The 12,573-nt window shown below is 39.6% G+C and overlaps 1 protein-coding gene across 1 annotated transcript in view; it reads right to left on the reverse strand.

Moving 5' to 3' along the window:
• EIF5B (eukaryotic translation initiation factor 5B) overlaps positions 1-12,573 on the reverse strand; it is a 40,181-nt gene that overhangs the window by 5,379 nt on the left and 22,229 nt on the right. The window contains exons 9-19 of the mRNA XM_061459685.1: positions 11,632-11,715; positions 10,025-10,114; positions 7,923-8,218; positions 7,173-7,280; positions 6,925-7,035; positions 5,976-6,043; positions 4,753-4,894; positions 3,177-3,308; positions 2,342-2,524; positions 1,866-2,027; positions 78-209 (exon numbers count right to left, since the gene is read on the reverse strand). Coding sequence (XP_061315669.1) covers positions 78-209; positions 1,866-2,027; positions 2,342-2,524; positions 3,177-3,308; positions 4,753-4,894; positions 5,976-6,043; positions 6,925-7,035; positions 7,173-7,280; positions 7,923-8,218; positions 10,025-10,114; positions 11,632-11,715 — 1,508 coding nt within the window. The remainder of the gene's footprint in view (positions 1-77; positions 210-1,865; positions 2,028-2,341; positions 2,525-3,176; positions 3,309-4,752; positions 4,895-5,975; positions 6,044-6,924; positions 7,036-7,172; positions 7,281-7,922; positions 8,219-10,024; positions 10,115-11,631; positions 11,716-12,573) is intronic.

Below are 12,573 nucleotides of genomic sequence, written 5' to 3' on the forward strand. Positions count from 1 at the left end.
ATTCTATGATTCTGTGATCACCAGAGAACTCTGTTACCCTTAGCTTATGTGTCTTATTTCGCCATCAGCCACCTCACCTTGAGTACTGGGACTTCATCTTCTTTATGAGCTACAAGCAGTGGCAAACCAGCCAATGTTTTTTCCAAATCTTTCCCAAGAATCTTCACACCTTGAGCAGCAACAACCTCTTTGTGCTTTTCATACTGGTTCTGAAAATGAGAATACAAAGAGCTCAATGCAGGTGGCACACAGCAACACAAGGTAGTGCTGAGCAGCTGAAGAACTTGCTGCCCGCAAGCAAAAGCAGAGAGCATGATGGCACAGTCCAGCAGCTCCCATCTTTCACCAGTGATTTTCTCTACTTTGCATGGTTCAGTCTGAATGCTCCTCTCCCTTCTGACAGCCCCCCCCCCCCCCCCCATCAAGGGTAGCACAGCAGGGGGAGTCATCTGAAAACCAAGAAGGCAGCCAAAGCCAAAAAGGAGTATCTACTAGAAAAGGGCAGACAGTGACAGGCAGCTACTCTCCACAAAAAAAAAAACAAATTCAGCCCCATAGGTAAGTAAGGGGAGGATGGCAACAGCTCAACTGATGCACCAAAGCTTAGCTAACCCAGCCAAAGGCTCCATGTGGGAAGAGCTGTCTCATCCTCCCACTGGAGGATCCCACCTTCTCATGTACCTAGTCCCATGCTCCATTTCCCAGGTGCTCCTCCCCACCCAGGGAGCCTTTAAGATCTCTACCCATCCAGTGCATGGCTCTAAGGCATCATGAAAGCAGCTACTTCTGAAGACCTTTAAATCAATACTGGAGGAATCTTCTGGTTCGTTTCTTCATTTCTTTTGTTTGGGAGATGTTCCATGTTTTCCTTAAAATTGCCAGGCAGCTTCTTTCCCTAGTAAGCACTTTGTTCCTGCAAGCCTCTATTCTTAAGCCTTCCACCCCAAAATCTGGGTCTTATTTCAAGGATGACAATTCCCTGTGGGCAGGCTGAATTGAAATGTATTCTTACTGCTTGCTTCAAAAAGAAACCAAACCAACCAGCTACCCTAGACCCACTTTCCCAGCTAAAGGTTCCCAATCCAGTGTTTTTCGTCACAGTGGTGATACTCCATCTCCCACCAAAAGTGCAGAAAAACATCTGAAGATCCTGTTGATCTGTTACATTGCTACTGAGGCCCACAAAAAGAGTCATGTGAGTCTCATTAGAGTTTCACACACACACCAGTCTACCTTTGCTCTAAATAAAGGGAAACAGATAGACATGTTTTCAATTCATTCTTCATGGTACCAGAATACATAAATCAGCTTCCAACAAAGCAGAGAACATAATCTAAGCATTAAGTGTCAGTTTTCCTTTTGCCACTCTAGCCATTTTCAAGTTATAGCTGTAAAGCTGCACACCAGAGGAGGAAGCCTCACTTAAATTCTCCAGGGCAAATGTCCTACCCCCTGCTGATCAGAATACCACACACACAAGGGGAAAGAGCGGCTCTTCCCTTTCTATTTATATCAGGCCAAGCAGCACCTGGTCAGATCCCACCTCAGTCTCAGTACTGCATCCTTCAGCATCTCTGGGCCCACAACAGTCTCACAACAAAGGATCACCATGGCAGCGAGAGAACACCAACACAGGCACCAGCAATTATTAGTGCTACTTTACAGGAGTATTTAAGTTTGCAGGAAGGGACTAAACTAAACACTAGGAATGATGGTGGCCCACAGGGACACAGTTCTCCAGTGAAATGAAGCACAGGACAATGGTTGCAGCCTTAGATTATAATCCAAACCCTAGTTTGCAAACTCTATACCAAACCCAGTTCAAAATCTTCTCTCAATGTCAACACACTAACCAGTTTCCATACCTTAACTCGTAGCTCCTTCATAGGAGGAGGCAGCAGAAGACCTCTGATCTGAGTTACTATGGGACCTTCAACCCCAGGAACAATAATGGTGTCCCCTTCTTTCAGGCGTCCATTAATCAAAATAACATCTATGGTAGTGCCCATGCCTGGCAGCGCTTTAACCTGAACGAAAGGGGGAGAAAGTCCAATTTCAACAATTCAAACACACCTTTTTTTACCAGGAGGAAGGGGGAAGGGCAGGGAGGAATTTACTGTGAGGGTGGTGAGACACTGGCACAGGCTGCCTAGAAAGGCTGCAGCTGCCCCATCCCTGGCAGTGTTCAAGGCCAGGTTGGACAAGGCTTGGAGCAACCTGGTCGAGTGGAAGGTGTCCCTGCCCATGACAGAGGATTAGAATTAGATGATCTTTAAGGTCCCTTCCAACCCAAACCATCCTATGATCCTAGAGGAATTTCAGAGAACAGGTACTGAATTACCTCCATGACTTGAGCTCTCAGCTCCTGACACTCAGCCAGCCTCTTGGTCAGCATGGTTTGCGTTAGTTCAACAAGAAGAGCTATCAGACTTCCCATTCCATCCCCTGTGTGAGCAGAGGTAGGTACAAGAGAAACAAAAGTGCGGGGATCCTTATTTTCATAAAACAAGGCAGCGTTCAAGCCCTGGAATCAGGATTAATAGTTATATAAGGGAAAACATACGTACACATCAGTATTAACACTAACATTCAGCCCCAGCCAATTACTACTGCATTTCTTAAATCCCAATTTCTTAACAAAACACATTGTTACTGACAGTATGCTACGGAACTTGAAGCCTTGACCCACACTTGAAAGCAGTATGGGATAACTGTACAAACCTAATTATCACATCCAGCTTCTAGACAGCATTTTATGTCACCAACAGAAGTTCCCAGAACTGATGTGACTCATGCCCTGCCAGTGTCCTCAAGAAAAAGAGACAGATGGGATTGTCTCAGGCAATTCCCAAAGACAGAAAGAATAGGGACAGAAAATTTAATCTGCTATTTGTGACTCTGCTGACCATCCACAGCAATTAGCTGCTACTTTTCTCCAAAGCAGCACTCTGAAGACAGAGCAGTTAGAGATTCATTTAAACAGCAGCAAATTTTGGTTCATGAGAGGTAAACACCAGTATGTGAGAGGAGACCGTTCTCTTCATGTTCTGAATTGTTTTCTGGAAAAGGAAGATAAAAACCCCAAAACAAGCCCCAGACAAAACCCCACCCACCCAAAGCACACCACCTTTACTATCTTTTTTGTTAACCAAAGAGCCTCAAATATTCCAGCCTACCTGTTTCGCAAACTCCACTATGATGGCTTTTGCACGCTCTTCAAATTCATCTTTTGTATTCTTTTTCTGCTTCTTTAAGGTGATGGCTACATCTGTATCCGGACTTTTTTTCCAGTCATATAACCTATCAATCTTGAAAACAGAGCAATATGTCATCTCTCACAGTTTAAAGGGCATCTGTATGCTTGTGCCGCATCATCTCCGAGAAATACTTTTCCAGCCAACACAGCCAGATATTTGCTCCAGTAATCAAAGTAAATCTTTTTATTTGCTTTTAGCTGCTATATTTATCTATGTATTTACCCAACACCGAACAGAATTTCATTAGATCAATACTACTTCATGCTTTAAAAATTGAAGCTAAAATAATACACATTCATATGGGAAAAGTTTATACACATTAATTGCATCAAGTTTCAAGGTAAAACATTCAGAAGGAAGAGGCCCACAAAGAGCTTTACATACATTAATAAAAGCACTTATTTTTCCCAAGCAAAGACTACTAGTTTTACAGAGAATTTTTTAAAATCACTGTTTTTTTAAACTTACTGGAATTTGGGCCCTTTCCCAAGTTGCTACAGAGAAGGGATCACAGGGATGTTGTTCAAAAGATACAAATGCGTACTTCAGAAATACTTCCATAAGCAAGATTTCAAAGCAGGAAGGACATAGTCCAAGAAACTATTATCAAAACTACATCTTTAGGAAATGGATTATAACCTGGTCAAATAATAGAACTATAACCTGAAATGCAAGAACTTTTGGCTATTTAATCTCAGGCTTAGTACAGGCCTTAACACCTCTCCACCTAATAGCTGAGTTTTATTTTTCAAAGCAGCTGTTTTCAGCCATGAGACAATGGCCTCCTCAGCTCCAATCACCTTCAGTCTTAATGCTCATTTCATTTTTTCAAACACCACTGCAGTTTTCACACTGCACATGAACACCCTTCTGTAAGCTCTCTGTCATGATGCTAGATAGCATCCAAAGTCATTGAACGTTATTTACATGTTATAATTCATGTTGAGTCATCACAAACAGTAATTTCTCATGCACAGAATTTCTGAAAATAAGGCTGAAAAACCACTACCTTTACCATCTAATATTGCAGAGCCTGAAACACTTCCCACTGGTGATCAACATTACTATTCTTAAAACTAGCTTGTCTTCAAATCAAGCTAACATGTATCGGTAGCTAATATAAAGTAAGCCTTTTCAATGTGAAACCTGGCTTTCAATTTCATCAGAAAATGTACAGAAACCCACAGAAGCGAGTGTAAGAACAAAAAACACAACTGAAACACAACTTCCAGAAACACTTCATATACAGAAGTTAAGTAAGGTAAAGAAACGTATCAATAAGGACTCGGAAAAGAGCTATAAGAGATTATTCTGCAAAGCTCCCATAAAGCCACTGGAGTATCAAGGGTATGAAAAATGCAAGGGAGGATTAAACAGCCACTGCTTCAGATTTTACATAAACAATTCAAGTTCACAGAAGGAAACAGACAACTGTCAGATGCCAAAGACACTCCGACTACAAAAGCACACTGTTAAGAGTAAAAAGCTATCTTACCTTGTTGAGAGCTACTATAAAGGGGCATTTCTTTGATTTCAACAGATTTATTGATTCAATTGTCTGTGGCTCCAAACCATGCATGATGTCAACTACAAGTATAGCAATGTCACAAAGTGAGCTTCCTCTATTTCTTAGGTTGCTGTGGCATTAAAATAAAAACAAAAACCAGAAACCAAAACAGACAAATCAGACATGTAGCAACACCAAGTACAACGTCAAACACACCAACAAAATGCCAAAGCTGATCAAGTAATTTTTCCCTTAAAAATTTGAGCTCTATAAAAACATCTAAATTGCACTTTTTAAATTCAGTATCTTATTCTCCCAAGATTTCTCATATTATTATATATTTTTGCAAGTTAAGATTTGTCCTGATTTTTTTCTGAGCAAGAATTGAGACAGTTACAAGTGAAAAACAGGAGCGCAAAACCTGAACAAGGCTATTTGTTACACAATTCTATGTAACACCAAGATTAGACATCTTTGGTGCCAAACAAAACCCGGCTAGAAGATGAAGAGCTGTGAGTGGTTTGATGCCAAGGAACTGATCAGAACATTACCAAATACCCAAGGCCTGGCATTTTAGTGCTTGCAGAGGCTAACATCTGAGAACATCACATCAAATTCTTAATCCTTCAGTTTGGATATTTCATCCAAGCACTACCTCAGTGAGTACAGCTATGCATATCATGTTTTTAACTTAGAAGCTGATTTAGCACCTTGCCTGCACACCACTGGTGTTCCTAGACAGCATATGACCTCTGCTAAAACTCAGCTAACTCATGCAATTGGTAACTGCAGTCTTCTGAATTCAGTTAACTGGGACACTATGAACTGGAGGCTACAACAGAAGTTCACAGCAGAGTGCCTGGGTCACCTGAAAACCTCACCTTTTCTTCTCTAGCTTTCTGCTTCTGTCTTTCCTCTTACACTAACTATTAAGAAAAAAAGTTATTTACGTGTTTTTGAAAAATATTCATAGCTCAACTGCCAAATCTATATTCATAGATCAACCAGATCTAAAAAGCCAGCAGTTAACCAGATATAAAAAGCAGCTGCAAACTAAGCAAAACCACTTATTCCTGTACTTCAGGTTGTCTGGGTTTTTTCAAGTAAGAAGAAACACAACAGATTAGGTAAAGATCTAGCACTTTGCTTAAAATATATCCAGATGCTTTAGCCCCACTTCTGGGAAGTACTATACTACGAGAAAACATTACCTGAAAGACTCATGTCCTGGAGTGTCAATTATCAGCATGCCTGGAATTTTTATGTTCTCTCTGTCAAACTAATATTTCACAATATTAATCATCTTGTAAAGATTACACAAGAAAAATATCAAACTACCTAAGAGCTGGCAGCATTACTGACAGCCTTCACTTCAAAACCACAGATATACTTTAAGAAAAGCCAGCACCCTCCATAAGCCAGATCAGTCAAAGCTCATCTCTCTATGAAAATATTAAATAAAATGATGCAGCACGCTCCCCATGGTATCAAAGCAGCCATAAGCTCAGCTGAACTTTGCAAGACAAGGCAGCCTACAGAGGAAAAAGTAGTTCTGACTAGTGAGATTTATCATCCTTGTCTTGGAAGAGTTCTTCCTCCCCACTCGACATTTCTAAGAAACTGAATAAAAATCTTGGTAAAAGCCAACACTACCAAGGTTTTTCAGTCAGCTGCTGCTGCAAGCAAGATGGAATACAGAACCCAAACCAAGCAATACGGAACAGTTACTATTTCTGTTACACAATAGAATCCATCACCCAGGAACTAGCCCAGTTTCAGCACACACAGTAAAAAGGGAAGTTTTAAATAGAAAAATGCACTCAGTTTCCAAAGTCTCAATTTACAATCAAAATATTGATGAAGCAGCCATCTATGTACATATATGTACTGTTTGGAACAGAGTAAGCAGTATTTCTGTATTTTCCTGAAGAAATAGCAATTCATTAACTGAAACTAAACTTTATCAACTAAAATGAAAAATGAGACAACCCCCTTTTGGCGGAGGGCACAGGAATTAAAAAGAAACAATCAACCCCAGTATTAGAGATGAGGTAAAAGTGCATCTGCCCATGTCAGGAAATCTCACAAGGCCTTAACTAGTTTGCATTTCGTATCTAAAAAAGCCCAAAACCCACCAGTCTTTAGCAAGCTACAACTTACATTTTTCACCATCTTGGTTTGCTCATTAATAGCTTCCAGGGGAACATTTGTTGCACCAATCTGCTGAGTGATACCACCAGCTTCACTGTCCTGCACATGAGTATGGCGGAGCTACAGACAAAAAAAAGAGCAGAAACACTTACATGTAAGTGGCTAAGGTAATCTCTGAGTACACTTTAACTGTGTCTATTTTCAATCACAATAAACACGTGCATAAGCAAGATGCACAGGCAGTGCCTTCACATTACCTTATCTAAAATTTTGGTCTTGCCTGTGTCTACGTGCCCCAGGACACAAATAACTGGTGCTCTGAGCTTTTCAGTGTTCATGTTTTTGCTGTTTTCAGCTCGTCGCTTCTATGAAAGAGACATAAAAATGGGTAAGTATAAATCAAACCCCACAGCTCACCTCACATCTTGACTTGATTACATGCATACATAGAGTTAACTGTGGGCATTAAACTTTCAAGGCAACTCAAAGTTCACCACCCCTCTTTTGGCAAATCAAAAATTTGCAACTAACAGTTAAGGTTTTGGTTGGTTGGGTTTGGTTACAGCCTAGTAGACTAAGCTGTTACATCCATCAACATGTAGCTTTGTGCATGGTGCTTTCTGAATCAGCTTATCAGGTAAGGAAACCAAGGACATTAGCAGCCACAACAATGCTGAACAATTGACAAGTACATAATTTAAAGCTCGACGATATCTATGTGTAAAGGCTAAAAGCCTCTTTCTCCAGGAGAGGGAGAGGTGGAGGGAAGCAACATCAAAGAGCACATTCTTTGTGGTCAAGGTCTCTGAAACCAATTATTTCATCTTCAGGCAAAACCAAGTATTTTTAATTCATTAACTCAAATACTAGACCTACTTGAATATTAGTCATGACACAGCCATCATTCTGACAAACACAGTCAAAAGGCTTTTCAATGAGCTGAAAATTAATTTTTTTCCTATACAACACAGGAGTCCAGCTGTTCAAATAAAGCTGTATCTAAATACCTCAATTCTCCGTTTGGCTTTGTCATAAGCACGCTCTTCCTTAGTGCGATCATCATCAGAGTCATATTCAGAATCAGAGCTAATTTCCTTGCTAGGTTTTTTTTCCACAGATTGTTTTCCAATTGCTTGGGAATCTGCCTCTCTTTCATCTGAGGTCTTTTCATCTTCATCTTCACTCCCTTCACTATCTTCAGATTCTTCACTCTCTTCTTCCTCATCTTCCTCATCTTCTTCCTCCTCCTCTTCTTCATCCACTTCGTTTTGTTCTTTGACTTCAATGTGGACAGGCTTGCTCTCTATCAAAAGAAAAAACCAAAACCTTAAGTAAAAATGCTTTATTAAATTCACCCTTGGAGAGGAGGGGAGAGGGCACCAAAAAAAAAAAACAAACCCACAAAACCCAGAGACTACTATAGAAGAATGAGGACTGAGAGTAGGTTCCATTCAAGAAGTCCTAGCCAAGACTGTTTTTCAACTTTCAATATAAAAAAAATAGTGTTTCATGTTCAGAGCTGCTGACTTGTGTTTAGAATCTGTGCAAGCAGTGAGTTCGGGGTGGGAGGAAGAATAACATTATCAACATACCTGCACTAGATGTCATTTGCAAATATGGAGATGAAGTTATTTAAAACTGTGTGTACTTGATAAAGGTATGAATGCACCAAAGTCTTTAAATGCCAGAATACTCCAAATTCAAATAATATGGATTTCTGTGTATTACTTATCAGGAATATACATTTAAGCAGTAGTAGCAATCACAATAAATGGTCTCCTTTTCATCTTAAGGAAAAATTTCATCTTGAGGTTTTCCTAGACTGTTCAGAGAAGAAATATTTTCAGGGGAATTCTTCCATAAACACACAAAAAGAGCTATCAAAATAGGAATTCTTTGAAAGCTTTCCATTTATCATACTGGCAAAATCAGAAGAGACAAGCTAATGAAGACTTTAAAGCCATACATTCCCTTCCTTAGAGAGCTACTAGGAGGCTCACTACTCTTAGAGATTAGCTATGCTTCCTTACTATGCTTAAAGTCCATTAACTAATATGCTAATTCCCAGGAAAGCTCATTTCCTGGATCACATTGGCAGATCCTTCCAATCAGGCAGCCAGAAGTGGGATGTGATGCTCTCTCGAGGACAGTGACACCACATTACAACCTTAAAGAAGGTGAGCAAGCCCCAGTACACAATGTAGAACAGTCCAGCACCAGAGGAACTCATCTATGCTGAAATAAAATCGCTACCACTTACATATATGTATACAAATTATTACATTTGAAAACACAGGGGCTCAGCAAGTCAATAAATACTTGATTAACAGTCTTTCATCTCAAACAACAAAGACCCATCATGCAAGTGCTAAGAACAGGAGCCAACTCCTATTGTTGTGAGTCTTCCTGAACAGTTTTTGCCACCACTGAAAGAAAACACCCAGACGTATCCCTAAATTCTTGCACAGCTCTAATTTCCCCAGAAACACTGCTGTTGGCTGCATGCAGAAAACTGGCTGTGGCACAGAAGTGCAGGAATATGAATGTTCTGACAATTCTTTCCTTTCTTTCAGACCTGTCTCTCAAAACAGCAATGAGAGGAGGTAACAAGAACTTAGTATAATGCATGCACACTAACCTTCACACCATCTTAGTTCCCCCGTTCCTTGAGAAGTTGTCTCAAAGGTAGTCTCCTAGATGTTGCCAGATTTATGTGGTAAAACTGTTACAGCTTTGGAAGGGTTACTAGAGAAATACAGTACCAGGTAAAAGGTTTCCCAAAACTCCCAGAAGTGGTTTAAGCGCAAATTAAGAGGAGAGGATTTTTACTCCCATAAAAACAAACAAAAAAATTCCAGTTATGTTGTAACTACACATACTCCATGTAGCTCCAAAGGATCTTCTTGAACAGTATTTGTGTGGTTTCTGAAAGCTCTGCCTTTGAGAAGAGGACCTTGTATCTCTATCATCACACTTGCCTCACAATTTATCTACGGAGGCAGGGGGAGAATCTAAAAAACAATATTGTCTTCTACAGAAACAAGAGACTCATCAGCCCAAAGAAGCCTCTTAATTGGAGAAAGCATCCATTTGGTATTTACATGCCCACCTTTCTCTCCATCTTCATCACTAACCATAGCTTCCCAGTCATCCAAACCACCATCTTCTGTTTCTTCTTCTTCCTCCTTTTCTTCTGAAACTAAGAAAACCAACATTAAAGAAACAGTCCAGCAACTTAAAACATTTTTAGAACCTCCTTCCTTTGACATACTGACAACTGTAACTTAGGAGTTTGCTGCTACCATAACTCTACCAAATTATCTCCATGTTGCCTAAACAGAAAATGCTGCATACTGAAGAAATTATCCTCAGTTCTCTTCACAAAATCATACAGTGCTAGCACCTTCGCTTAGCAAACCATGGTTTTGAAAGACATAGCTAAACTGCTCATCTGGTTTGTGTCTGCATAGCAAGCAAGTACCTGCACAAGGCATGCCACACAAACCTCTGCAACACTCCTTTAAAAGAGCTGCCCAACTATTAGCTATGCGTAACAAAGTGACAGAGAAGAAATTTTAATTAATGGGAAACAAAAAAGCTGCCCATAAAAAGTGCAATTTTACGACTCCCAGTACCTTAACATAATTATATCATGGATTGCAGAAGCATTAAATGTATTCATTCTATCAGGAATTAATTCAGATAATATAAAGATAATCCAGCTCTTCATGAAGGACAAATGGGAAAAAAAAAAAAACTTTTCACCTTCTCTAAAAGAGGCATTAAACTATATACATTATATGTAGTTTAAAATATATACAATATTATATATAAGCTATATATAGCGTATATATATATGCACATTTATAAAAGATATATAAAAGATACATATATATATCTATAAAATGTTGCAGCACATGGAGTGTCATGGAATTTCACCTCTTCGAAATGAAGAGAAAGTTCCAGACTGCTAAACCATTAACTGGAAATAATGTTCCACCAGTAAGCCTTTGTCTTCTACAGCAATGGAATTGCTCCTTCAATGGGAAAGTTAAGCTAGAATTAGAGTACACATTCAGCTTTGTTTTCAAAAAGCTGGAAATTTTGTCAGTATTTATCTAGCTTAAGTGTAAGGGTAAAAACTGAAACAGTCTCCTGTTTCTGAGTTGCTGAGGAGGAAGTCCAGTACAACATGATTTTGCCAAAACAAGTACTGTGTGTAGGCAAAAATTAGGACAACAATCACTTGCTGGACTGATACTCAGTTTCAGAAGCTAACCCCATATCCACTGCATTCAGCACTTGTGAAAACAAAACATTTGGAACTTGTACAATCCCTGTGAATATTGCAGTATCAGTACTAGATGCAGCGTATTTTTTCCCAACCCCCACTTAACTGCTGACAAAACAGCCTTTTAGAAAGCAAATGGGAAGTCAAGAGAGCTCATCATAAGGCACTGAATGGGCTTGAAAGTTGCCTAAGCCAACCGAACACTGGAGTTCACCAAGAATGAAGGATCTTTACATTCCCATTTTGAAGCTTCACGCCTTTTTATTCCATAAAATTCCATCAATTCCTCCCTTAGGGAAAGGGAAAAAAAACCCAGCAACTACCTCAAGAAAGGATGGCCACTCACCCCCCATCCAACCAGGAACAATACCTACCATGCAGTACTGCCACAAAGTCTAATGGGGTTTATTAGCATTATGACTAACCTGGCTCTACCGGGAGAGGAGTCTCTTCTACTGGTGGTTCCAGTTCTACAGCATCTTCAGCTGGGGAAGTCACCTCCACAATTTCTGAAATTGCCAGAAAGCAAAGTGGTTGCTACATCCTTCCAAAGTGCAAACCAAGTTAGACATACAGCTTCACACTGAAGTTCTATTTTAAGTTGTGCTATTACAAGTAAACAAAATCTGAAATTATGTAACACCAAACAACTCCCACTTACCGAGTTAAAACAAAAGTTAGAGCACGTGGCTTATTTGCAAAACATCTGGCTTTCTAAGCAGTTAAATAGGTTTATGCAATAGGCCCATTATTGGCTAAGAGTACTACTGTCGCTTTCAAACATTATAAAACCCCTCATTTTCTTTAAAAGACAAGGAAAAATGAAGTAATGAACTACCCACTCTTGCTCTACTGTTCCATATGAGAAAATCAAAATCACAGATATAATTCTGTTAAGCACTGTTCTCAATTCTTTACACACACTCTTTAAGTGGTAAGCAGCCACACAACTTCGGCCAAATATTAAAAAAAAAAAAAAACAACAAACCCAGCTAAATAACAAAAAAGCTGATTCAAAGAGGTTTTGGGATTGTTTCTGTTTTGTTTTAACTCGGGAATAGTCTTCAGAAGAGCCACAGTAACAGCCCCACCCCAGAAAAGCCACAAAGCACAAAAGTAGAAAGTTCAACACATTCAATCCACACCTAACCAGTGCAAGCTCTGTGAGCTACTCACACCCTGGAAACTGAAAACTGCTTTTATATACAAGAAAATAAGCAAACAAATTGCCTCCAGCTTAAAAGTACTAGAACTAAGATTAATCCCCTCTCATCCTGGAACATCAACCTAGACTTATTTATAAGTTATTACTCACACTACACTGTATTTAACCTACACAGGCACACAGAGCATTCAACCTCACCATT

Source organism: Pezoporus flaviventris, unplaced genomic scaffold (assembly GCF_033815535.1).
Source record: "Pezoporus flaviventris isolate CSIRO_AGI_PZ_B2104156 unplaced genomic scaffold, CSIRO_AGI_Pfla_v1 ptg000030l, whole genome shotgun sequence".
NCBI classification, from domain to species: domain Eukaryota; kingdom Metazoa; phylum Chordata; class Aves; order Psittaciformes; family Psittacidae; genus Pezoporus; species Pezoporus flaviventris.